We start from the raw sequence: 26,287 nt of genomic DNA, 5'->3' as shown, positions 1-26,287 counted from the left end.
AAGTATCTTGTCTCCTCATTGGTCATTGTGGTCAGGTGCCAGCGGGATATCCTAGCTTCTTAACCCTTTACAGGTGAAAGGGTTTTTCCTCTGGCCAGGAGGGATTTTAAAGGTGTTTACCCTTCCCTTTATATTTATGACACTGCCCCACTACACTGCCATTTTGTTGTGCAGTCAGCTAGTTTTGAGAGATCCTTTTGTAGTTCTTCGCAGTCTGCCTGGGTTTTAACTATCTTTAGTAATTTTGTATCATCTGCAAATATTGCCACCTCACTGATTACCCCTTTTTCCAGATCATTTAGGAATATGTTGAATAGGACTGGTCCCAGGACAGACCCCTGGGGGACACAACTATTTACCTCTCTCCATTCTGAAAACTGACCATTTTATTCCTACCCTTTGTTTCCTAACTTTTAACCAGTTACCAATCCATGAGAGCACCTTCCCTCTTATCCCATGACAGCTTATTTTGCTTAAGAGCCTTTGGTGAGGGATCTTGTCAAAGGCTTTCTGAAAATCTAAGTACACTATATCCACTAAAAGAAAAGGAGTATTTGTGGCACCTTAGAGACTAACAAATTTATTTGAGCATAAGCTTTTGTGAGCTACAGCTTACTTCATCGGATGCATGTAGCTCACAAAAGCTTATGCTCAAATAAATTTGTTCGTCTCTAAGGTGCCACAAGTACTCCTTTTCTTTTTGTGAATACAGACTAACACGGCTGCTACTCTGAAAACTATATCCACTGGATCCCCACTGTCCACATGCTTGTTGACCCCCTCAAAGAATTCTAGTAGATTGGTTTGGCATGAGTTCCCTTTACTAAAACCATGTTGACTCTTCCCCAACAAATTATGTTCATTTATATGTCTGACAATATTGTTCTTTATTATAGTTTCAACCAGTTTGCCCAGTACTGAAGTCAGACTTACAGGCCTGTAATTGGTGGGAACACCTCTGGAGCCCTTTTTAAAAATTGGCATTAAATTAGTTATCCTCCAGTCATCTGGTAGAGAAGCTGACTTAAATGATAGGTTACAGACTAGTTAGTAGTCCTGCAATATTTGGATTGGGCCAAAAGAAATCTGATGAGGTTCAACAAGGACAAGTGCAGAGTCCTGCAGTTAGGACGGAAGAATCCCATGCACCGCTACAGACTAGGGACCAGACGGCTCGGCAGCAGTTCTGCAGAAAAGGACCTAGGGGTTACAGTGGACGAGAAGCTGGATATGGGTCAACAGTGTGCCCTTGTTGCCAAAAAGGCCAATGGCATTTTGGGATGTATAAGTAGGGGCATTGCCAGCAGATCGAAGGACGTGATCGTTCCCCTCTATTCGACACTGGTGAGGCCTCATCTGGAGTATTGTGTCCAGTTTTGGGCCCCACACTACAAGAAGGATGTGTAAAAATTGGAAAGAGTCCAGCGGAGGGCAACAAAAATGATTAGGGGACTGGAACACATGACTTATGAGGAGAGGCTGAGGGAACTGGGGATGTTTAGTCTTTGGAAGAGAAGAATGAGGGAGGATTTGATAGCTGCTTTCAACTACCTGAAAGGAGGTTCCAAAGAGGATGGCTCTAGACTGTTCTCAGTGGTAGCAGATGACAGAACAAGAAGTAATGGTCTCAAGTTGCAGTGGGGGAGATTTAGGTTGGATATTAGGAAAAACTTTTTCACTAGGAGGGTGGTGAAACACTGGAATGCGTTACCTAGGGAGGTGGTGGAATCTCCTTCCTTAGAAGTTTTTAAGGTCAGGCTTGACAAAGCCCTGGCTGGGATGATTTAATCGGGGATTGGTCCTGCTTTGAGCAGGGGGTTGGACTAGATGACCTCCTGAGGTCCCTTCCAACTCTGATATTCTATGATTCTATGAATTTCACATTTGAGTTCCTTTAGAACTTTTGGTAAATACCATCAAGCCCTGGTGATTTATTGCTGTTTAATTTATCTATTTGTTCTAAAACCTCCTCTAATAATACCTCAATCTGGGACAGTTCCTCAGATCTGTCACCTAAAAAGAATGGCTCAGGTTTGAGAATCTCCAACACATCCTCAGCTGTGAAGACCGATGCAAAGAATTCATTTAGTTTCTCTGCAATGGCCTTATCATCCTTGAATGCTCCTTTAGCACCTTGATCGTCCAGTGGTCCCACTGATTGTTTAGCAGGCTTACTGCTTCTGATGTACTTAAATTTTTTTTGCTATTGCTTTTTGAGTCTTTTGCTAACTGTTCCTCAAATTCTTTTTTGGCCTTCCTAATTGTATTTTTACACTTCATTTGCCAGTGTTTATGCTCCTTTCTATTTTCCTCACTAGCATTTAACTTCCACTTTTTAAAGTATGCATTTTTGCCTCTCACTGCTTCTTTTACCTTGTTGTTTATCCATGGTGGCTCTTTTTTGGTTCTCTTACTGTGTTTTTTAATTTGGGGTATACATTCAAGTTGAGCCTCTATTATGGTGTCTTTAAATGTTTCCATGCAGCTTGCAGAGATTTCACTTTTGACACTGTACTCTTTAAATTCTGGTTAACTAATCTCCTCATTTTTGTGTAGTTCCCCTTTCTGAAATTAAATGCTACAGTGTTGGGCTGCTGTGGTGTTTTTCCTGCCATAGGGATATTAAATGTAATTATATTATGGTCACTATTACCAAGCGGTCCAGCTATATTCATCGCTTGGACCAGATCTTGTTCTCCACTTAGGACTAAATCAGGAATTTCCTTTCCTCTGGTGGGTTCCAGGACCAGCTCCTCCAAGAAGCAGTCATTTAAGGTGTCAAGAAACTTTATCTCTGCATCCCGTCCTGAGGTGACATGCACCCAGTTAATATGGGGATAGTTGAAATCCCCCATTATTATTGATTTTTTTCTTTTAATAGCCTCTCTAATCTCCCTGAGCAATTCGCAGTCACTATCAACATCCTGGTCAGGGGGTCGGTAATATCTCCCTATCGATATTTTCTTACTGTCAGAGCATGGAATTTCCATCCATAGAGATTCTCTGGTAAAGTTCGATTCATTTACGATTTTTACTTCATTTGATTCTACGCTTTCTTTCACATATAATGCCACTCCCCGGCCAGCACGACCTGTTCTGTCCTTCCAATATATTTTGTACCCTGGTATTACTATGTTCCATTGATTATCCTCATTCCACCAAGTTTCTGTGATGCCCATTATATCAATATCGTCATTTAATATAAGGCCCTCGAGTTCACCCACTTTATTTAGACTTCTAGCATTGGTATATAAGCACTTTAAAAACTTGTCTCCTTTTAGCTGTCTGCCATTACATGATGTAACTGAATGGGACTCTTTTTATTTTACTGTTTCTGATCAGACCCTGCCTGTATTTTATCATTTTTCATCCTTTCGTCCTTACTAGGACATAGAGATTCTCTATTAATAGATCCTCCCCTAAGGGACGTCTCTGTCCGAACCACGTGCTCCTCCGCACCTGTCAGCTTTCCCCCAGCCCTTAGTTTAAAAACAGCTCTACGACCTTTTTAATGTTAAGTGCCAGCAGCAGTCTGGTTCCATTTTGATTTAGGTGGAGCCCATCCTTCCTTGTAGGAGGGGTGCGTGTCTCTCCCCTTCTGGCAGGGCGGGAGACCACACATCCTTGCTCCAGACAAGCCCAAGAAAGAAACCAACAGAACTCCACTGGCCATCACAGTAACTCAAACAGGGAAAATTGGGTGGACGCTTGTGGTACCTCTCGAATAGCCTGTAGCAACGGTGGGAGGAGTTGGTCCATCGGCGCACCTCTTCTGGGGGAAATTTTCACATCATCCCCTTTAGTGTCTGATGGAATCATTCCACGAGGCCATTGGTTTGAGGATGATAAATTGAGGTTTGCAACTTCTGGATCCCTGACAGGCGACAAACTTCATGGAGCAGCCGGGAGGTGAAATTTGTTCCCTGGTAGGTTAGTATCTCCCTCAGTAAGCCCACCCAAGCAAAGATCTTCAAAAGTTCCACCGCAATGCTCCGGGTGGTGATGGACCTCATGGGGATGGCCTCAGGGAAGCGGGTAGCATAGTCCATGACGACTAGGATGTAACGAAAGCCTGCTGTGTGCCTCACGAGGGGTCCGATTAGGTCCATAGCGACCCTTTCAAAAGGGGCCCCCACCACTGACACAGGCACCAGGGGCACTTTCGGGACTCTGGCCAGTGTGGCCCACTGGCGTTTGGGACAGGAAGCACAGAAGTTCTTGCTGTCCTGGTGTACTCCTGGCCAGTAGAACCTGGCTAGTATTCAAGCCAGGGTTTTGTCTTGGCCCAGATGGCCCACAGTGGGGATATCATGGGCCATCCTCAGCACAGTCTGCTGGTGACAGCGTGGTACCACCAGGTGCAAGCGGGGTTCATGGGCATGAGGGTCATGGTAAACCCGGTAGAGGCAATCACCCTTGAGTAGCGATGCTGTCGACATATACCACCTGGTCATAGGCCCGGCTTAAGGTGAGGTCCTCTCTCTGATCTCAACAGAAGTCCCCCTCTATGCCCCAGAGGGGTCCCTGGTCTTCAGACACCACCCGGGGTTCATCTGGAGGGTTGGTCAGACCTCCCTCGGGGAGTCTAGGGGTTCTCCGGGGTTTTGTCCTTCCTCGTCATCCTCAAGGGAGTCTCCTTTCAACCCCAGCCTCTCCGGTCCAGTCTGGAGGGTTGCTGCACACAGGACATGGCTGAACTCCGGCCAGTCTCTTCCAAGGATGACAGGATAGGGGAGGTTCGGGGCGATTTCCACCGTCATTCACCAGGTCACTCTCTCAATTGTGAGGGACAGCAGAGCACTGGGGTACACATTCACATCTCCATGTACACAGCGGAGTCGGATGGGCCTGAGGGTCAAGTGGTCAGCTGGGACAAGTCTTCCCTGCACCATCGTTAGGCTGCACCCCGAATCCACAAGGGCCTCCACCAGCTTCCCCCCCGAGACCGGCCAGGACGGTCACTTTGGGACTGGAATATTGGCAGGCATGGGTGTCTCCGGCACAGACCTCGCCGAAGGAACAATCCATGGCAGGGCACTGCCTCTGGAGGTGCCCTAACTGGCCACACCTGAAGCAGGGGCCGATCACGGTGGGATCCAGTCGAGCCTCCATCCGGGATCTCTCTCGGAGGAGTCCTTCGTCCGCTGTCACGGCTCATAGAGAGCCGGGGGACTTCAGGGTTGAACTAGAGGGGCCCACATCGTGTCGCCTGTTTTTGTGGCCTGAGGGTGGGCGGGGTGTTGCCAGAAGTACGGAGTGCTTCCCCCAATTTGGCAGGGGCATCAGCGCCGGGCCTGGAGGTCTGGGCTTCACCGGGGTCTCAGCTGCTAAGAAGTCTTCTATGAGTCCAACTGCCACCTTCAGGGTTGTAGGCCAGTGCCGCAGAACCCACGTCCTCCCTCGGGGGGGGGGGGGAGGATGTGGATAAATTGTTCCAATACCACCTGCCAGTTCTGTAGCCGTGTGTCGCTCCGATTGGAGCCAGTTCCAGCAGGCATCCTTAAGCTCCTGGGCCATGACACAGGGTCATGCCCCCAGCAGATAAGTCTTCCCACAAAACCTATGCCAGAAGGTTTCAGGTGTTATGTCCAGAGCATCCAAAATAGCAGCCTTAATGGCCCTGTAGTGTCGGGCCTCATCGTTAGGGAGGCCCCGGTAGGCGGCCTGGGCGGCCCCCATCAAATATGGGGCTCGGAGTGTGGCCCATTGTTCTGGGGCCCAAATGGCAGCTGAGGCAACCCTCTCAAAAGTGATCAAAAATGCCCCTGGGTCATCTTCAGGAGCCATCTTTGTGAGCCAGATGGGTAGGGTGGGGATCACCGGGGCTCCTGCCCCTCCGGGACTGGGGTTCTGGGGAGCAGGGCGGAGAGTTGTTGGAATCATTGCCTCTGTTGGTCTTGCTGCTGGGCCCCCAACTCCCGGCGTAGCTGCTGCTGCTGCTGGGTTTCAGCCCACCGTTTCATCAGTTGCTGGAGCTTCATCCTGCCGTTCCGGTCTCTCCTGGGTTAGACACACTCACAGTCCCCCCTCTGTCTCAGGGCGTGGCTGCTGCCTGCATTCTCCGCCACGTGTAGGAGAAGTGCGGGTCTCTTCCCCTTCCGGCAGGACGGGAGACCATGCCTCCTTGCTGTTTCTCAAGCAGGGCCAGCAGCCCCCGGGTAGTGCCCTGCTGGTGATCAGTCCAAGTACTAGTTAGTCCCTCCGCCCAATCCCTCCATCAGGACAGGGCAATTAGCAGGTCTGGCCCGCAATCAGCCCAGGCCTTAATTAGTCTTTTGGCCCCAGTCCCTCAGTCAGTGCAATTAGCAATTAGTGGGTCTGGCTGGCAATCAGCAAAGGATGTGAGAAGTCTTTCTGCCCCCGTCCTTCCCTCAGGGTGGGGCAGCTAACAGTCTATAGCTGGGGCTTGGTCCATACCACGCAGCCCAGTAGTTCAGGGTAGGGGAATTAGCTCCCAGGCGGGAGCAACAGCAACAGCGCCTGGCACCCTAGCTCCGGCGGGCGCCAGACCAATCCAGGCTTCCTGGCCTATCAGTGGGGAGGTGGCCACCCTTCACGAATGGGGTGGCCAGGGTAGGAGGACGCAAGCCTTCCCACTCCACTGCATCCCAGCCCAGGGCCTAATTAGTGGCAGGGTAGCATGCCACTAGGTTAGCGGGGATCCTCCTGCAACACACTGGCCAGTTACATATAGTCCACAGCCGAACCCTATTCGGCTTCCCTGGGCTCCTTTCTACCCTTCCCAGCTTGGGGTACCTGGGTTCCGGGGTCATCCTCGGCCTTCCCTGGGTAGACGGGCAATGGAAGCCCTGGCAGCTCATCAGTGTTGCTGGTCTCCAGCAATTCAGGTAGCTCCTCTGGTCCCCCAGTCAGGCAGTCATCTCCTTCCTTTCCTGACTCCGGCAGCGGGGAAGAGACGTTCTGCTCCTCCGGCAACTCTCCCCATACTGAGCTAGGGGGCTGGCCTTTTATAGTCCAGCTTCCTGTCCCGCCCCTCTGCTTCTGGCAGTGTGGCTGCAGATGTCCCAGCTCTGCCCACCAGGGGGTGATTGCGGGTCTCTCCCCTTCTGGCAGGGCGGGAGACCATTCCTGTATAGGCTCCCCCTTTCCCAAAAGTTTCCCCAGTTCCTAATAAAGCTAAACCCCTCTTCCCTACACCATCGTGTCATCCACACCTTGAGACCCTGCAGCTCGCCTATCGTTCTGTATGTCATTGGTACCTACATGTACCACAAAACTGGCTCCTCCCCAGCACAACACATAAGTCTATCTAGATGTCTCGAGAGAGCCGCAACCTTTGCACCAGGCAGGCAAGTCACCATGCGGTTCTCCCGGTCATCGCAAACCCAGCTATCTAGGTTTCTAATGATCGATCGCCCATAACTGTCACCTGTCACTTCCTAATAGCTGGAGTTCCCTCCTCCGGAGAGGTATCCTCAGTGCGAGAGGGTACTGCAACATCATCTGGAAGGAGGGTCCCAACTATGGGATCGTTTCCCTCTGCTCCAGTTGGATGTTCTCCTTCCCTGGGACTGTCACCCTCCTCAACAGCACAAAGGCTGTCAGACTGGGCATGGGACCGTTCTACTGTGGCCCAGAAAGTCTCATCTATGTACCTCTCTGACTCCCCCAGCTTCTCCAGCTCAGCCACTCTGGTCTCCAGTGCCCGTACACGGTCTCTGAGGGCCAGGAGCTCTAACATTAGCAGGTTCCTAACATTTTGTTTGTTTTGTTGCCTGCTGCTGCACTTTGAACATATGTTTTCAGAGAACTATGCACAATGACCCAAAGCTCTCTTTCTTGAGTGGTAATGGCTAATATTGACTCCATCATTTTGTATGTATAGTTGGGATTATGTTTTCAAATGTGTATTACTTGCATTTTTCAACATTGAATTTCATCTGCTGTTGTGTTGCCCAGTCACCCAGCTTTGTGAGATCCCTTTGTAACTTTTCACTTAAGTATCTTGAGTAATTTTGTATCATCTGCAAACTTTGTCACCTCACTTTTTACCTCATCTTCTACGTCATTTAAGGATATGTTGAACTGCACTGGCCTAATATGGCCTAGTCCTTGGGGGGCCCCACTATTTATCTCCCTCCATTGTGAAAACTGACCATTTATCCCAAAACAGCTTAGTTTGCTTAAGAGCCTTTGGTGACAGACCTTAAGAGCTTTCTAAAAGGCAAAAGGAACTGGATCAAAAATAAAACTAAAATGGGAAGTGAATGTGCACTAGTAATGGATATTCCCCTCACCAAGATGCCTCCTCTCAGTTAGAAAATGCAATACAGGACGCAAAGTTTGCTGACTGCTTTGTGCTGACATTACCAACTTGCTCTGGCCCAGGACCCCAGGAAACTTTAATCCACCTCTGTTCATTATGTGCTTCTGCATGGAGCCAGGGAATGTGCATGTTAGACAGGAAGGTTTATGCTGCAGTTAATGGCTGTGTAACTGAAATATTTACTTCCAAAACCATTGAAAATTAACTCAATAACTTCTTTGTTCTCATGATCTCATTTCTTTTTGATCACATGCTTTGGACTCCTGGCTCATGTTAATATCCCAACTCAGTTAAAAACCATGGCTCACCTAAATCTATGTGGGCCTGTATTCCTACAGAAGGGGATCACCCTTAACATCTCATTTTGTACCCCAAATGGAAAAAGATCTATAACTTGATAGGTCAATATGCATGTGGTCCTTCCACTCTTAGCTCTTAATATAATGTACCTGGAAACAAAAGCTAGGAAAACAGGCCCACATAGATTTAGGTGAGCTATGTTTTTCTTGCTTGCTCTGTCACCCCACAGCTTCTGCCAGGAATGGGTTGGGGGCGCTGGTGGGGGCTTCCCCCATCCCGCAGCTGCTGCTGGGGAAAGAGATACTGTGGGGAGCTTCCCTTATCCTTCAGCTTCTGCCGGGGATGGGGTCAGAGGCTGCTGGGGATGGACTTTCCCCATCCTGCGGCTTCTGCCGGGTATGGAGTCGGGGGCCGCTGGGGAGGGGGGCTTCCCCTGCCAGCACCGCTGCTGCAGAGTGGGGTCAGAGGGCAGGGACGTCCCCTGTCTTATCCACCCGGCAGCCGGGGCTTCAGGTTTATGCCGGTGGTGGCAGATTTTTCTGGCACGTCACCAGTTGTCCAGGACCTCTGGGCACGGGCCCAGTCAGCCACTAATAGTGAATGTTCTAAGCAAACTGACGCTAATAGAGAATATTCTAAGCAAACTGTTTTACAACAGATAGCCTTAGAGGAAAACAGCCAGATTTCAAAGTGGAAGCCGGCTAGAACAGGGCCATGCAAATGCCTGTTCTCACTTTCAGGGACATTGTCAATAAGAAGCAGGCAGCAGTATCTGCCATAAATATAAACAAACTTGTTTGTCTTAGCAATTGGATGAACAAGAAATAGGACTGAGTGGACTTGCAGGATCTAAAGTTTTACATTGTTTTATTTTTGCATGAAGTTATCTTAAAAAATCTACATTTCATAGAATCATAGGACTGGAAGGAACCTCAAGAGGCCATCAAGTCCAGCCCTCTGCACTCATGGCAGGACCAAGCACCATCTAGACCATCCCTGACAGGTGTTTGTCTAACCTGCTCTTAAAAATCTCCAATAAGGGAGCTTCCACAACACCCTAAGCAATTTATTCCAGTGCTTTACCACCCTGACAGTTAGGAAGTTTCTCCTAATGTCCAACCTAAACCTCTCTTGCTGCAATTTAAGCCCATTGCTTCTTGTCCTAGCCTCAGAGGTTAAGGAGAATTATTTTTCTCCCTTCTCCTTGTAACAACCTTTTAGGTACTTGAAAACTGTTATCATGTCCCCTCTCAATCTTCTCTTTTTCAGACTAAACAAACCCAGTTACTTCAATCTTCCCTCATAGGACATGTTTTCCAGACCGTTAATCATTTTTGTTGCTCTTCTCTGGACTTCCTCCAATTTGTCTACATCTTTCCTGAAATGTGGGGCCCAGAACTGGACCCAATACTCCAGTTGGGGCCTAATCAGTGCAGACTAGAGCAGAAGAATTACTTATTGTGTCTTGTTTTCACCACTTCTGCTAATACATCCCAGAATGATGTTTGCTTTTTTGGCAACAACGTTACACTGTTGACTCATGTTTAGCTTGTAGTCCACTATGACCCCTAGATCCCTTTCTGCAGTACTCCTTCCTAGGCAGTCATTTCCCATTTTGTATGGTGTGCAACTGAATGTTCCTTCCTAGGAGGAGTACTTTGCATTTGTCCTTACTGAATTTCATCCTATTTACTTCAGACCGTTTCTCCAGTTTGTCCAGATCATTTTGAATTTTCATCCTATCCTCCAAAGCACTTGCAACCCCTCCCATCTTGGTATCACCCACAAACTTAATAAGTGAACTCTCTCTATGCCATGATCTAAATCATTGATGAAGACATTGAAAAGAAACAGTCCCAGAACTGATCCCTGTGGAACCCCACTCGTTATGCCCTTCCAGCCTGACTGTGAACCATTGATAACTACTCTCTGGGAATGGTTATCCAACCAGTTATGCACCCACCTTATAGTAGCTCCATCTAGGTTGTATTTCCCTAGTTTGTTTGTGAGAAGGTCATTTGAGACTGTATCAAAAGGCTTACTAAAGTCTAGATATACCACATCTACCACTTCCCCCCCATCCATAAGTCTTGTTACCCTGTCAAAGAAAGCTATCAGGTTGGTTTTACATGGTTTGTTCTTGACAAATCCATGTTGACTTTTACTTATCACCTTATTATCTTCTAGATGTTTGCAAATTGATTCCTTAATTATTTGCTCCATTATTTTTCCTGGTATAGAAGTTAAGCTGACTAGTCTGTAATTCCCTGGGTTTTATTTCCCTTTGTATAAATGGGTACTATATTTGCCCCTTTCCAGTCTTCTGGAATCTCTCCTGTATTCCATGATTTTTCAAAGATAATTGCTAATGGGTCAGATATTTCCTCAGTCAGCTTCTTGAGTATTCTAGGATGCATTTCATCAGGCCCTGGCAACTTGAAGACATCTAACTTTTTTTAACTTGTTTTTTCCCTATTTTAGCCTCTGATCCTACCTCATTTTCACCAGCATTCACTATGTTAGGCATCCAATTGCCACCAAACTACTTGGTGAGAACCGAAACAAATAAGTCATTAAGCACTTCTGCTATTTCCACATTTTCTGTTATTGTTTTTCCCTCTTCATTGAGTAATGGGCCTAGCTGTCCTTTCTCTTCCTCTTGTTTCTAATGTATTTGTAGAATGTTTTCTTGTTACCCTTTATGTCTCTAGCTAGTTTGATCTCGTTTTGTGACTTTGCCTTTCTAATTTTGCCCCTACATACGTGTGTTATTTGTTTATATTCATCCTTTGTAATTTAACCTAGTTTCCATTTTTTGTAGAACTCTTTTTTGATTTGTAGATCATTGAAGATCTCCAGGTGGTCTTTTGCCATATCTCCTACCTTTCCAATGCAGTGGAATAGCTTGCTCTTGTGCCCTTAATAATGTCTCTTTGAAAAACTGACATCTATCTTCAATTCTTTTTCCTCTCAGACGTGCTTTCCATGAGATCTCACCTACCAACTCCCTGAGTTTGCTAACGACTGCCTTCTTGAAATCCATTGTCTTTATTTTGTTAAATAATCCTACCATTCCTTAGAATCATGAACTCTACTATTTCATGACCACTTTCACCCAACCTGCCTTCCACTCTCAAATTCTCAACCAGTTCCTTCCTATTTGTCAAAATCAAGTCCAGAACAGCCTCTCTCCTAGTAGCTTTCTCCACCTTCTGGAATAAAAAATTGTCTCCAATGCATTCCCAGAACTTGTTGGATGATCTGTGCCCTGCTGTGTTATTTTCCCAGCAGGTGTCTGGGTGGTTGAAGTCCCCCCGCACCACCAAGTCCTGTGCTTTGGATCATTTTGTTAGTTGTTTTAAAAAAAGCCTCATCCACCTCTTCTTCCTGGTCTGGTGGTCTGTAGTGGACCCCAACCATGACATCACCCTTGTTTTTTACCCCTTTTAACCTTATCCAGAGACTTTCAACGAGTCTGTCTCCTATTTCCATCTCAACCTCAGTCCGAGAGTATAAATTTTTAATATAAAAGGCAACACCTCCTCCTCTTTTTCCTGCCTGTCCTTCCTGAGCAATCTGTAGCTTTCTATACCAATGTTCCAGTCATGTGTATTATCCCATCAAGCCTCCATGATGCCAACTATGTCACAGTTGTGTTTATTTACTAGCACTATGAGTTCTTCCTACTTATTCCCCATACTTCTTGCATTAGTATACAGACATCTAAGATACTGATTTGATCCCCCCCCCACAAACACAGTTTTCACTTGTCTCTCCTTTATCCCTGCTATTACAGCCCATGCTCCCCGCGCCTCCCCCACACACACACACACACAATTTCTGACTTTTCTCCCAGGTCTCCATGTTCTTGACTTACCTGTGGGCTTTGGTCGCCTGCCCCGGCCGAACCTGGTTTAAAGCCCTTCTCACTAGGTTAGCCAGTCTGGATCAAATATTTGTAAGTTGCACTTTCACAGTAAAGAGATTGTACTTCAGTACATGTATGAGGTGAATGGAAAAATGCTATTTCTTTCATTTATTAAAATGCCACTGTAAAAAAAAGATGAAAAAATAATGTAAAGTGAGCACTGTACACTTTGTATTCTGTGTTGTAATTAAAATCAATATATTTGAAAATTTAGAAAACATCCAAAATATTTAATTAAACAAATGGTATTATATTATTGTGTGATTAAAACTGCGATTAGTCACAATTTTTTAAAATCTTATGATTAATCACAATTTTGTAATCACTTGACAGCCCTACTTTTTCTTTGATAATTTGGGAATATCCAGGTGAGTTAATTTTTATTTTCAGGAACATTTATGGAAAGCAAAATGGTGTTGGAGGTAATACTCTCACAGATATCTAATTCTCACAAGTATTCACATGGCAATTATTTGCACAGTCATCTGGAAAAGATTTTGATTTACTTAACATAGGAACATAAGAATGGCCATCCTGGGTCATACTAGTGCTCCATCTAGCCCAGTATCCTGTCTTCTGACAGTTGGCTGGAGCCAGATGCTTTAGAGGCAATAAATAGCACAGGGAAAGGATCATGTGATCCATCCCCTGTTGTCCAGTCCGAGCGTCTAGAAGTCAGAGTTTTAGGGACACCCAGAGCATGGGGCTGCATCCCTGACAATCTTAGCTAATAGCCACTGATGCACTTATCCTCCTTATCTAATTATTTTTTGAAGCCAGCTATACTTTTGGCTTTCACAACATCCCCTGGCAATGAGTTCTACATGTCAACTATATGTTTGTGTGAAGAAGCACTTCCTTATGTTTGTTTTAAACCTGCTGCCTATTAATTTCATTGGGTGATCTCCAGTTCTTGTGTTATGTGAAGGGATAAATAAAACTTCCTTATTCACTTTCTACACACCATTAATGATTATGTAGACCTCTATCATATCCCCCCCTTAGTCGTCTCTTTTTCCTAAACTGAACAATCCCAGTCTTTTGATTCTCTGTTCATATGGAAGCTGTTTCATATGCCTAATCATACTTTGCTTAAGAGCCTTTGGTGACAGACCTTAAGAATTTTCTAAGTCCAAATACACTATTTCTACCAGATTGCCCTTTTTGACATGTTTTGTTAACCCCCTCAAAGAATTCCCATAGATTGGTGAGGCATGATTTCCCTTTACAAAAGCTGTGTTCACTCTTCCACAACATAATGTGTCCATATTTGTGTCTGATAATTCTATGCTTTACTATAATCAGTTTGTTTGGTCTGAAGTTAGGCTTACTGGACTGTGATTGCCTCTGGAACCTTTTTTAAAGTTGGCATTGCTTCCTGTGGTTTAGAAATATTCAGCCATCCACTCAGTGAGCAGAAGCAATACTCTAATGACTTAGGGCAGAGGTTATGCAATGAGAATAGCAAGTCACTTATAGGGGACACTTGCATGAACATTCACAGCAAATGAACAATCCATTAATTAAAGCTTTTACAAAATATTGAACATGTTAACAATTAGTTCATAAAATCTGTTGCTAATAATACAAGGGGGGCATTACTGTGCTGAAGCCAGCACACTTTTTGTGTAGTGAAGTGATGAGGGAAATGCCTACAGCCAGCTGGTCTGAATGGAAGACGAAGCTCAACCAATGTTATCTAGCTCATTAAAAATTAAGTTTTGCAGGTAAGAAATGAGTGGAGGGAGTACAGCCCATATTCTTCATAGTGGCGTCATTATGATATGATTTAGACATAGTTGTAATGCATTTTGTACAAGATGGGGCATGTAAGGTGTGTGGCAAATTGCCGGCACTACTATGATGGGTCTCGCGCTTTCTCTTCTTGGGGGGGGGGTTCAGGGCACCATTTCTCGCCCCTGAACTGGGGTATTAACTGCCCAACTAGTGTCCTAAGGAGGGGAGTGGAGAGGGAGGGACCCTGGCCCGCCCTCTACTCCGGGTCCCAGCCCAGGGGCCCTAGGGATAGCGGTAAACCACTTGAACTAGTGGTTCCTTCCCCTGGGCTACTTCCCTCTCCTGCTCTTCAGCTTGTGGGGCTTCCTGCCCTCCCTCTGCACAGACCAGGTGTCCCTTTACCTAGGGTCTTGGTCTTAGCCCACCACAGCACTTCTCCAAACTCTCCTCTGCTTCCCTCCAAACTGCTCTCTGCTCCAACACCAAGCCACTCTGCTTCAACTCCTCCTCTTGTCTGATTGAAGAGGGTTTTTTTTATCAGGTGACTGGCTTCAGGTGCTCTAACTGGCTTCAGGTGCTTTAATTAATCTATAGCAAACTTTCTTCCCTCTATAGGGAAGAAGGCTCCCTTCTTACAGTCTCCTGCTGCCCTCTGGCCTGGGCTTTCCTTCCTTTTTGCCCCTGCTTTAGTTCCCGCCCCCCCCCCCCCCCCCGCGACCGGGCCAGACGCTTTTTCTTCGGTTTTTTGGGGGGGTTTTTTGCTGCCGTTCGAGTGCTGGTCGGCTGCCAGCTTGCCTGCCAGCCCCCCCCACGCCTGCCCTCGGACGCTGCTATTGCTTCAGCTGCAACCCCCGGAGAAGGGGGGGAGGACTGCCGACCCGCTCCCCGGAGGAGGGGAGTGGACGCCCCCAGACCCAACCGTTTTGCTGTTTGTTTGTGGACCCGCAATTAATCGTCTTCTTATCTTTGCTTGGCATTTTTGGAATGCTCCACAAAGACCGGGAGAGAAGACAGCTGACAGAGACATCGCCCAGGGAAGCTACAAATCATCGTGGAGGGGGCCGTAAGGCTGAGTAACTTTTGAACTGTACCCTCGTGTGGGGGGAGTTTGGCTGTGTCTTAACTGCGTTCGTAGGGGCACAGGGGGTGTGGCACGGAGCTGCCCCCCGATCCATTGGTGGCCCCCCCACACTACTACAACCATCACAGCCCGCCCCCCCCGCCGTCCGTCCCTGCTGGCAACCTGCCGTCTGCCTCTGGCCTCAACCGCTTGCTTTGAATTCCATCATCCGGACCAGACACAACAGCCGACCAAACGAGACTCTTTGGACAAACGCGCGTGGGTCCGCGTTCCCCCCCCAACCCCGGACTGCCCACCCCACAGTTTGCCCCTATTACCTGGCCCCAACTCCTGTTTCCTTCCCTGTCCAGTCCGACCCATTTGGCCACCCCCTGCCTGCAGCCCAGCAGGAGAAGTGGTTAATCTGCTTCCCCCTCCCCCCTCCTCCTTCTGGTGTCTCCCCGTCTCTCCCTGCTCACGATGGCGGGGAATGAGAGGGGTGAGGCCCCTCTAACAACCTCAGTTGCCCCTCTCCCACCTACCCCCCTGCCCAACCCCCAAGCCTCCCTCCCCACCACTGCTGCCAAAACACCTGCCACCGACCCTGCTGGGGCATCGGCAGCCGGAGGCACCGGGACGACTATTGCCGCTGCTACGCCCACCGCCCCCCCAGATTCTAGGAGAGCCCCCCCGGTTAGCCGGAAAGGCCAGGGTGCGAAGAAGGGGAAGGGCCCCGCCACAACCACCAAGCCCTCCATGGCAGAGGCTGCCCCCACCGCTGTGGCCTCGTCATCGACCATGACGTCCCTCCCCGCTGTTCCCTCCACCAGCTCTGCGAGCGTCCCTCCCCCGGCCCCCAGGGCATATGCCCGGGCGGTTGCAGCTCCCCCCCAGCCTGCCGCCTCGTCATCTCGCCCACCCACCGCCTCCACTACCATCAATAGCGGCCGGGGCCCCTTTCCCACCATGACCAGGAAGCACGGCGTCCGTTGCCTCCTGGTCCCCACCTCGCCCCACATGGAGACATACGTGCAGGCGTTGGCGAGGGTGGTAGGACCCACGGCCATTGTGGCAGGACCCACGGCCATTGTGGCAGCCTCCAAAATGTACGGGAAGGTCGTCTTCTTCTTAGCATCGGAGGCTGCCGCCCAGGAGGCGGTGGAGAAGGGCCTGGCGGCGGGGGGGGGTGTTTGTCCCCCTGGAGCCACTAGAGGACCTGGGCGTCCGCCTAGTCCTGACCTCCGTCCCTCCTTTTCTACCCAGTGCCGCCCTGTTACCCGCTCTCTCCACCCTGGGGAAACCCGTTTCCGTCATCAGCCCTCTCCCGTTGGGCTGCAAGGACCCTACCCTCAATCACGTCCTTTCGTTCCACCAGCAAGTGCAGCTTCTACCGCCGCTGCCGGCGTGTGACGGAGAGGCGCTCGAGGGTTCCTTCCTAGTCCCCTACCAGGGAGCCCACTATCGGTCTACTATTCCACAGGAGAGGCCCGGTGCTACCTCTGCCGATCAGCGGGGCATGTCCGAAGAGACTGCCCCTTGGCCCAGTGGGGAGGGGCACCCGAGACCCCCGAGACCCGGCAGGACATCGGCTCTGTCGTTGCCGGCGCCCCTGGCCGCCCGACATGTGAAACCACCTCTCCTCCTGCTCGATCCACCTCTGCTCCTGCCCGGGCCCAAGAGACACCTCCCCTACAACACCCAGACGAGCGAGGGAGCCCCGCCCTTGCTGTTAACAATCCAGCAGAGCCTATGGAGGAGGGTGCAGCAAAGATATTACAGGTCATAGGAGAGGGCTCGCCCCAAGGAGAACCGCCCCCCCATGTTGCCTCACCATTACCCCCCCGAGTCCCTGAACCATCGCCTCTGCCCCCCAACACGACCCCTGCTAACCAGCCCCCAGACGATGCTATGGAGGGCTGGACCCTAGTCCAGGGAAAGCGAGGCAAGCGGAAGGCTTGAGCTCTGCTGCACCCATCCGATGCGGAGGCCCCCCGGAAGACCAGGAAGGGAGGCACTGATACTGAGCCTTCCACTATGCCCACGAGAGAGATCCATCCCCCAGTGTCAGGAGGGGAAGACAAAATAGCACTGGAAGGTAGAATCTCCCCTCCACCGGAGACCCTCCCCTCCGAGACCCCTGATGAAGCCCCTTCTGCCCGAATATCACCCGAACCCCTCGTGAACCCCGAAGCGACCGCTGTAGCGGGCGCCAGAGGGGAGTCCCCTGGGGTGGCAGAAGACGACCTTTCCTCCATGTATGAGGAGATCGAGGCCCTAGGTTTGACCCCGGTCACCCAGGGAGAGAATGACCTACTGCCGGCTGGCCTTGATCTGGGCAACCTTACCCCAGTCCCCCTTTCCTCATGCTCCCTCCTCCTAACCGCCTTCCCAGGCAAGCACCCTGCAGAAGGTGGTCCACCACCTGAGGCCATGGCCGCCAAATCCACCACAGAGCCTGCGCCTAGCATCACTGGGAGCCCCCTCCCCCCACCCTTAACCCTCGAATCTGTTCGGGAGGCACCACCTCTCAGCTGCTTGCCTCCCGAAGCCCAGAGCCTCGCCTCTGCCCCCGCCCCCACCCCTGTCCCTGCCCAATCCACCTCCTCCTGCAATGCTATTGCCGCCCCTGGGGTTATTTCCTTCCCTTCTTTTGTGGATCCCCCCCAAGGAGCAGCCTTTGCATTTTCCTGCTACGTCCCATTAGGAGCGGCAATTTTCCCTCCGCCATCCTCTTCTTCCCCAAGGTTTGAGACGGACCTAATAACTTTAGCCTGTCAGACGCCCCGTCGGTGGTCTGCACCCTGCCTGCCCCCCTCAGCGGACCACGAGGCTGCACCAAGAGCCCCACCAGGGAATAACCCGGAAATCGCAACCCCACCCCCCCATGAGCTGCGAAAAGCGTTGCGACAGTTTTTAGAAGACATCCGCGGCTCCCGCAACAGGGTACAGCTAGCTCTCCAGCTATGGGGGGACTTTGATCAAATCCTCCAGGCCACAGGGGCCCTTATAAAGGAGGGTAAAGGGAAAGGAAGGCATGGCACCGAGGCCTACGGGCGGGCCCGCAGCTTCCGTGATGATTTACTCACTTACGGGATGGGTCACGGATTGTTGCGTGACCCGCCGGGGGCTGCGAACATCCCCGCCAACAAGGAACCCCCACCCCCCCAGCCCTCCGCATGACGCCCCTCATTATTGCAACTTTGAACACCAGGGGCTGTAGGATGGCTCTCCGCAGGTCCCAGGTGCTCTCTTACCTTCGGGAGGGGGGGTACTCTGTGGTTTTCCTGCAGGAGACCCATACGGATCCGACCGCCGAGGACGGCTGGCAGCTGGAGTGGGGGGACGGGGTCTACTTCAGCCACTTCACGATCCGACAAGCTGGAGTGGTGACCCTGTTCTCCCCCAATCTATGGCCCGAGGTGCTAGGGGTCATTGAGGCCATGCCGGGCCACCTGCTGCATCTTCGAGTCTGTATGGAGGGGCTCGTGGTCAACCTCGTCAACATCTATGCCCCGACAACGAGCCCGAAGCAGCCGCAATTCTATCAGCGGGTGTCCGACTTCCTCAGCACCCTAGATTCTCACGAGCGCTTAGTCCTGGGAGGGGACTTTAACACCACCCTTGAGGAACAGGACCGCTCAGGGGCCGAGCTGAGCCCGGCCACTGCGAACATTCTCCGAGAAATAGTTGAACATCACTCCCTAGTAGACGTCTGGCGTGACCACCACCCAGATGACACTTCCACGTTCACCTTTGTCCGGGTGGAGGCCCATCGGTCACACCACTCTCGGTTGGACCGTATTTATTTATCCCGTTTCCATCTTTCACAGGTCCACTCCTCCAACATTCGGCCGGCCCCATTCTCCGACCATCATCTAGCCACCATAACAGCCTCCCTCCGTGCAGAGAGGCCAGGGCCGGCCTATTGGCACTTTAACAACAGCCTGTTGGAGGATGAGGGCTTCGTGACGTCCTTCCGGGAGTTTTGGCTGGCCTGGTGAGAGCAGCGGCGTGCCTTTCCCTCGGCGCGGCGATGGTGGGATCTAGGGAAGGTGAGTGACAAGCTCTTCTGCCGTGACTACACCTGGGGCGCCAGCATACGGAGAAATGCAGCGATAGAGCAGTTGGAACGGGAGGTCTTAGAGATGGAGAGGCGTCTGGCCACCAGCCCCGAGGACCCGTTCCTCTGCGGAGCGTGCCGGGAGAAGCGGAAGGAGCTCCGGGCCCTCGAGGACCATGGGGCCCGAGGTGCCTTTGTTCGATCCTGCATCCGCCTCCTTCGGGAGATGGATCGCGGCTCCCGTTTCTTCTACGCCCTGGAGAAAATGAGGGGGGCCAAGAAACACGTCACCTGCCTTCTAGCAGAAGACGGCGCCCCCCTCACGGATCCGGTGGAGATGTGTGGCAGGGCCCGTGACTTCTACACAAGCCTTTTCTCCCCAGATCCAACCGATCCTGGCGCTTGCAGGGTGCTCTGGGAGGAACTTCCCCACGGTCAGCATGGGTGACCGAGACCGGATAGAGCTGCCTCTCACCCTGGCCGAGTTCTCGGAAGCCCTCCGTCGCATGCCCACCAATAAATCTCCGGGCATGGACGGGCTGACCATGGAGTTCTACCGTGCATTCTGGGACATCCTTGGCCCAGACCTAGCCACTCTCTGGGCTGAGTCTTTGCAGGGCGGGGTCCTCCCTCTTTCGTGCAGGCGAGTGGTGCTCGCCTTGTTGCCAAAGAAGGGGGACCTCCGCGATTTATGAAATTGGCGTCCCGTCTCGCTCCTTAGCACGGATTACAAAATCGTAGCGAAAGCAATCTTGCTGTGGCTAGGGTCTGTGATGGCGGACGTGATCCACCCAGACCAGACCTATACTGTCCCGGGTCGCAGCATTTTTAACAACCTATTTCTAGTCCGAGATCTTTTGGAACTCGGGCGTAGAGATGGTCTGTCGTTCGCCCTCCTGTCTCTTGATCAGGAGAAGGCGTTCGATAGAGTGGACGATGGGTACCTCCTGGGCACTCTGCAGGCGTTTGGATTCGGACCTCAGTTTGTGAGTTTTCTCCAGGTGCTGTATGCTTCCGTGGAGTGTCTGGTTTGGCTCAACTGGACCCTGACCGAACCGGTCAGCTTCAGGCGAGGAGTACGGCGGGGTGCCCCCTCTCGGGCCAGCTGTACGCTCTGGCGATTGAGCCCTTCCTCTGTCTCTTCCGCAGGAGGTTGACAGGGTTGGTGCTGCGGGAGCCGGAGCTGCGGCTGGTCCTGTCGGCGTACGCCGATGACATGCTCCTCGTGGTCCAGGACCGGGGGGACTTGGCGCGGGTGGAGGCTTGCCAGGCCATCTATTCGGCAGCCTCCTCCGCCCGAGTCAACTGGGTCAAGAGCTCTGGCTTGGTGGTGGGGGACTGGCGGCGGGTGAGCTCCCTCCCACCCGCGCTTCAGACCATCCAGTGGAGCGCGGGTCCACTGCTCTACATAGGCGTTTACCTTTCTGCCACGCACCCTTCTCCGCCGGAGAACTGGCAAAATTTAGAAGGCGGGGTGATAGAGCGGCTCCGGAAATGGACGGGACTACTCCGATGTCTCTCCCTCCAAGGGAGAGCACTGGTGCTTAACCAACTAGTCCTGTCCACGCTCTGGTACCGGCTCAACACCCTGGTCCCAGCCCCGGGTTTCCTGACAGACCTCCGGACATCGATTCTACAGTTCTTTTGGTCAGGAATGCACTGGGCCCCTGTTGGGGTTCTTCATCTACCCCTAAAGGAAGGAGGGCAGGGCCTGAAGTGTCTGCACACTCAGGTACGTGTCTTCCGCCTCCAGGCCCTTTAGAGGCTCCTTTATAGTGCAGGTAGTTCGACGTGGAGCATATTGGCGCACGCCTTCCTGCGCCGCTTCCAAGGGCTCCAATACGACCGCCAGCTCTTTTATCTTTGTCCGAGAGGTTTTCCGCGAGACCTCTCTGGGCTGCCGGTCTTCTACCAGGACCTCCTCCGGACCTGGAAACTGTTTTCAACGACCAGGTCCGTGGCGGCCACCGTGGGAGCAGATCTCCTCACGGAGCCCCTGCTACATAACCCCCAGCTCCGTGTGCAGGTGGCGGAGTCCCACTCGGTGCGCCAGAGTTTGGTCCTGGCGGAAGTCACGAGAGTCAGAGACCTCCTGGACTACGACCGGGGAGACTGGCTGGATTCCCTGACGCTCGCTCGGTGCATGGGGCTCTCCAGACCTCGTACCCCCTGGCGCGTACTTCAGGAGGTGAAGGCCGCTTTGATGCCCGCTGCTCGGACTTATCTCAACCGAGCCCTGCGCGAGGGCACACCCCGCCCACCCTCTACCCCAGGCCCGTCGGACCTTTCAATTGGGCCCTTACCCCGTAGATCCCAACAAACCCCTCACCCTTTCACTGCAAGCCAGCTGCATGAACTGCAGCCGGTCAGCTTCCAAATCACGCCACGGAAATATCTACACACACTCACGCTTCACATCCTTCATGCCCACACCCTGGTGTCCCGCCCCGATACAAAGTGGCGGGACCTCCTGCCACCTTTAGAGGGTGAGCAACCCCGGTGGGCCAGCCTGTATTCCACCTTGGTCCCGAGGCCCGTCGGGGACATTAGTTGGCAGCTTCTTCACAGAGCTGTGAGCGCGGGCATGTTTTTGACACGGTTCATCCCCATCCCGGATACTTGTCCTTTTTGCAATGTGAGGGAAACCCTGGCGCACGTATATTTAGAGTGTGCCAGGCTGCAGCCCCTTTTCCGGCTCTTCACAAATATTTTATTACACTTTTGGCTACACTTTTCCCCTCACCTTTTTATCTACACGCTCCCCATCCATGGCCCCACAAAATCGTGAGATCTCCTGGTTAACCTCCTCCTAGCCCTAGCTAAAACAGCCATTTATAAAACCAGAGAGGGGCAGTTGGCTAATGAAGCATCCTGCGATTGTAGGGCCATTTTCCGATCCTCAGTACATTCACGTATCCGGGCGGAGTTCCTCTGGGCGGCGTCCACCGACTCCCTTGACGCCTTCGAGGAGCGGTGGGCACTGTCCGAGGTTCTCTGCTTGGTGACCCCATCCGGTTCGCTCCATCTGACCCTTTGATTGAGGGGAAGAGCGAGAGACCCCAGCCCCAGCCTTTGCCGCTGTGGATACCCATCATCACTGTCACCTAGGAGGGGTCCTATCACACGTGGTGTACGTCCCTCCCACCCCCAAACCGCCCACCCCGCAGCCGTGCCCGTCTTGTTGGGCACTCTCAGGAGAGGGATAATCGGTGACACTGGGCGTGGCACTAGGTAACTCGAGGGGGGTGGAAGACCACGAGTGTCGGGGAAGCCCCCCCCGCTCTAGGCCACCAGGTAACTCAGGAGGGTGGAAGACCACGAGTGTCAAGGAAGCCCCCCGTCTGGGCCCAGGCTAGCCTGAACACTTCTCCCTCCTGAAGCCTGCTGTGTTATACCTTGTGTTTGCTTTTGTTTTGTTGCATAGTTTTGCTTTATTCTTTTTGGTGATTCCTTGTAAGTGTTACACAAATAAAATTTTTTTTCTGCTTCAAAAAAAAAAAAAAAAAACCAGTCTCCTGCTGCCCTCTGGCCATGCTGTATCACAGGTGTCATTGGAAAAGTTATGATTTGATTAATATGATTATCCTATATGCATGCATGTATTATTTTTGTACATGAAGTTATGAATACTGACTATGTACCTGTATTTCAAATGTGCTCACTCTGGAAAATACCCACAGCTAGCATTTCAGGTACAACATAAAGAAGCTAAATAGTGCTGATGGCCCATCAGCAAAGACAATGGACTGTGGCAGAACAAGGTGCGAGTACGAACTTTGGGGTGAGTGAGTTTGAGTATTGAATTTGCTTGACTGTTTGTTTGAGTCTTTCTTTCCCTTTCAGGTTTATTTCAGTTATTGGGTCAGTTGGGATTGTGTGTCTGGGGACTGTTTGAGCCTTTATTCCCTTGATCACCCTTGATGAGCCTCAATCACCCTCCCCCTGTGTGATTAACGAGGGGGTAGGACTGACCAGCAGAGGAGGCCTTAAAAGCCAGAGGCTAAGCGACCCGGGGACCACAAACAGGGCAGTTTGTGAGGGAGTCTGTAGAAGGGAGTCTTGAGATAGTGACTAGGCTTAGGAAGGGCCTTCTTGCCTGTGCCAACACCGATCCTGTCTCCCCCACTTGTGCCTGTAGCGAGACAGTGAGCCTGACCATGGATGCCTCTACTCCCATCCTGATGTGGGTTTGCAGAGATTGTGGCCTGCATTTCCCACTCACAGAAAACTAGGCTGGGGAGACCATCCAGTGCGAAAGGTGCCTGCTGGTGGAATCTCTCAGGAAGCAGGTGGGAGAGTTACAGGAGGAAGTGGCTAGGCTGAGGAGCATCCATGCCCATTAGGAATTCCTCAAGAGTATAGATGTGGAGACATCCAAGGCAGGGGAAGCTATCCAGGTACAGAGGACTGCTGTCACACCACTGGGGGAGGAGGCTATGGCTCTCTCAGAGGGAGGACCCTGGCAGCTGGTTACTTCTGGCAGCAGGCCATGCTCCACCCCTACTCCCAACCCACTCACCATGGTGATGGAAAACCAATATGCTGCCCTGGCAACAAGCCATGCAGAATCACCCCCTAAGGTGGAGGAGGAGAAGCCTTGTACCCCCAAGGCTGGGAGGTCTTCAGCCACCACTCCTGAGGAGGAAAAGTAGGGTAGTGGTGGTTGGAGACTCTCTTCTAAGGGGGACGGAGGCACCCATCTGTTGGCCTGACATGGCATCCCGGGAGGTATGCTGCCTGCCAGGGACCCACATCCGAGATGTTACGGAGGGATTGTTGAGGATTATTCGGCTCTCTGACTACTACCCCTGCTACTCATCCATGTGGGCACTAATGATACTGCGAGGTATGACCCTCAGCAGATCAAAAGTGACTACAGGGGTCTGGGAGTACAGGTGAAGGAGTTGGGAGCGCAGGTGGTGTTCTCTTTGATCCTTCCAGTCAAGGGTAGGGGCCTGGGCAGAGACAGAGGCATCCTGGAGGTGAATGCATGGCTGCGAAGACTATGTCACCAGGAGGGCCTCAGCTTCCTTGACCATGGGATGCTGTTCTAGGAAGAAGGGTGCTAAGCAGAGATGGGGTCCACCTATCAAGGAAGGGGAAGAACATATTTGGAAACAGACTGGCTAACCAACTGAGGAGGGCTTTAAACTAGGTTCGAAGGGGGCAGAAGACCAAAGCCCACAGGTAAGTCAAACACATGGAGATCTGGGAGAAGGGTCAGAAATGGGGGGAGCATGGGCTGTAATAGCAGGGACCCTCCCGCTCCTGTCTGCATCTCACATCTCTGTAGGGATCTGGCAGTAACTCTAGGCCCCATTCGGTCTTGGACCCATGTCGGTGACTGACCCCTAACCCCTGTTTTGTCCCCCCGTCCAGCCCACCCCTTTTAGCGCCCTCCTTCCCTGCCTGCAGCCTAGCGGGGAGGAGTGGTTGACCTGCTTCCCCTTTCCCCTCCTCCTTCTAGTGTCTCCCCTTCCCTCCCTGCTCACGATGGCGGGGGACGAGACGGGTGGGGCCCTTCCAGCAGCCCCAGTTACCCCTCCCCCGCCGGCCCCTCTGTCACCCCCCCAAGCCTCTACCTCAACTGCCGCAGCCGAACCACCTGCCACCGCCCCCGCGGTGACCTCCGCTGCTGCCGCGTCCCTCCCCCCCTCAGATTCTGGACGAGCCCCCCAGCCGGCGGGAAAGGCCAGGGGAAGAAGAAGGGGAAGGGCCCCGCTAAAAAGACCAGTCCCTCCATGGCAGGGGCTGCCCCAACCACCGGCCGTGGCATCCCTCCCCGCTGTTCCCTCCACCAGGTCTGCGGGTGCCTCTCCCCCAGCCCCCAGGGCGTATGCCCAGGTGGCGGCAGCTCCCCCGCCTGCCACTACGTCATTTCTCCCGCCCACCACCTCCGCTACCATCTATAGTGGCTGGGGCCCCTTTCCCACCATGACCAGGAAGCACGGCATCCGTTGCCTCTTGGTGCCCGCCTCGCCCCACATGGAGACCTACGTGCGGGTGTTGGCGAGGGCGGTGGAGCCCACGGCCATTGTGGTGGCCTCCAAAATGTATGGCAAGTACGTCTTCTTCTTAGCATCGGAGGCCACCACCCAGGAGGCGGTGGAGAGGGGCCTGGCAGTGTGGGGGGGTGTTCGTCCCCCTGGAGCCACTAGAGGACCTGGGCGTCCGCCTGGTCCTGACCTCCGTCCCTCCCTTCCTTCCCAATGCCGCCCTGTTACCCGCCCTCTCCATCCTGGGGAAACCCATCTCGGTCATCAGCCCTCTCCCGTTGGGCTGCAAAGACCCCGCTCTCCGTCACGTCCTCTCGTTCCACCGGCAGGTGCAGCTTCAACTGCCGCCAGCGGCGCGTGGCGGAGAGGCGCTCAAGGGGTCCTTCCTGGTCCCCTACCAGGGGGCCCATTACCGGGTGCATTATTCCACGGGGGGGGACCTGGTGCTACCTCTGCCGGGCGATGGGGCCCGTCCAGAGGGACTGCCCCTTGGCCCGGCAAGGAGGGGCATCCAGGACCCCCTAGGGAGGCACTGATGCTGAGCCTTCCGCTTTGCCCACAGGTGTATTCCATCCACCGGTGCCAGCTGGGGAAGACGTGGCAGCACTGGAAGGCAGTATTTCCCCTCCACGGAAGTCCCTCCCCTCCGAGGCCCCCGAGGGAGCCCCTGTTGCCCTGGTACTGTCTGAAACCTCTATGAGCCCCGAGGCAACCGTCGCATCGGGTGCCAGCGGGGAGAACCCCGGGGTGGCGGAAAGCGATCTCCCCTCCATATACGAGGAGATCGAGGCCCTAGGTCTGACCCCGGTCACCCAGGGGGAGGACGACCCTATGCCAGCGGGCCTCGATCTGGGCAACCTCACTCCAGCCCCCTTTTTCCCATGCTTCCTTCCCCTAACCGTTGCTTCCGCTCCCACGT

The 26,287-nt window shown here is 52.2% G+C and overlaps 1 protein-coding gene across 1 annotated transcript in view; it reads right to left on the bottom strand.

The window, feature by feature from the left end:
* Positions 1–25,407, bottom strand: part of LOC141980414 (scavenger receptor cysteine-rich domain-containing protein DMBT1-like) — a 111,958-nt gene extending 86,551 nt beyond the window's left edge. Inside the window, 1 exon segment of the mRNA XM_074941647.1 lies at positions 25,370–25,407. Within this exon segment, the coding sequence (XP_074797748.1) occupies positions 25,370–25,407 (38 nt within the window).
* Positions 25,408–26,287: the final 880 nt, after the last annotated feature.

The sequence above is a fragment of the Natator depressus genome, unplaced genomic scaffold (genome assembly GCF_965152275.1).
Source record: "Natator depressus isolate rNatDep1 unplaced genomic scaffold, rNatDep2.hap1 scaffold_35, whole genome shotgun sequence".
NCBI lineage: Eukaryota > Metazoa > Chordata > Testudines > Cheloniidae > Natator > Natator depressus.
The sequence above is the reverse complement of the archived record's forward strand: the minus strand, read 5'-3'. Positions and strand labels throughout refer to the sequence as shown.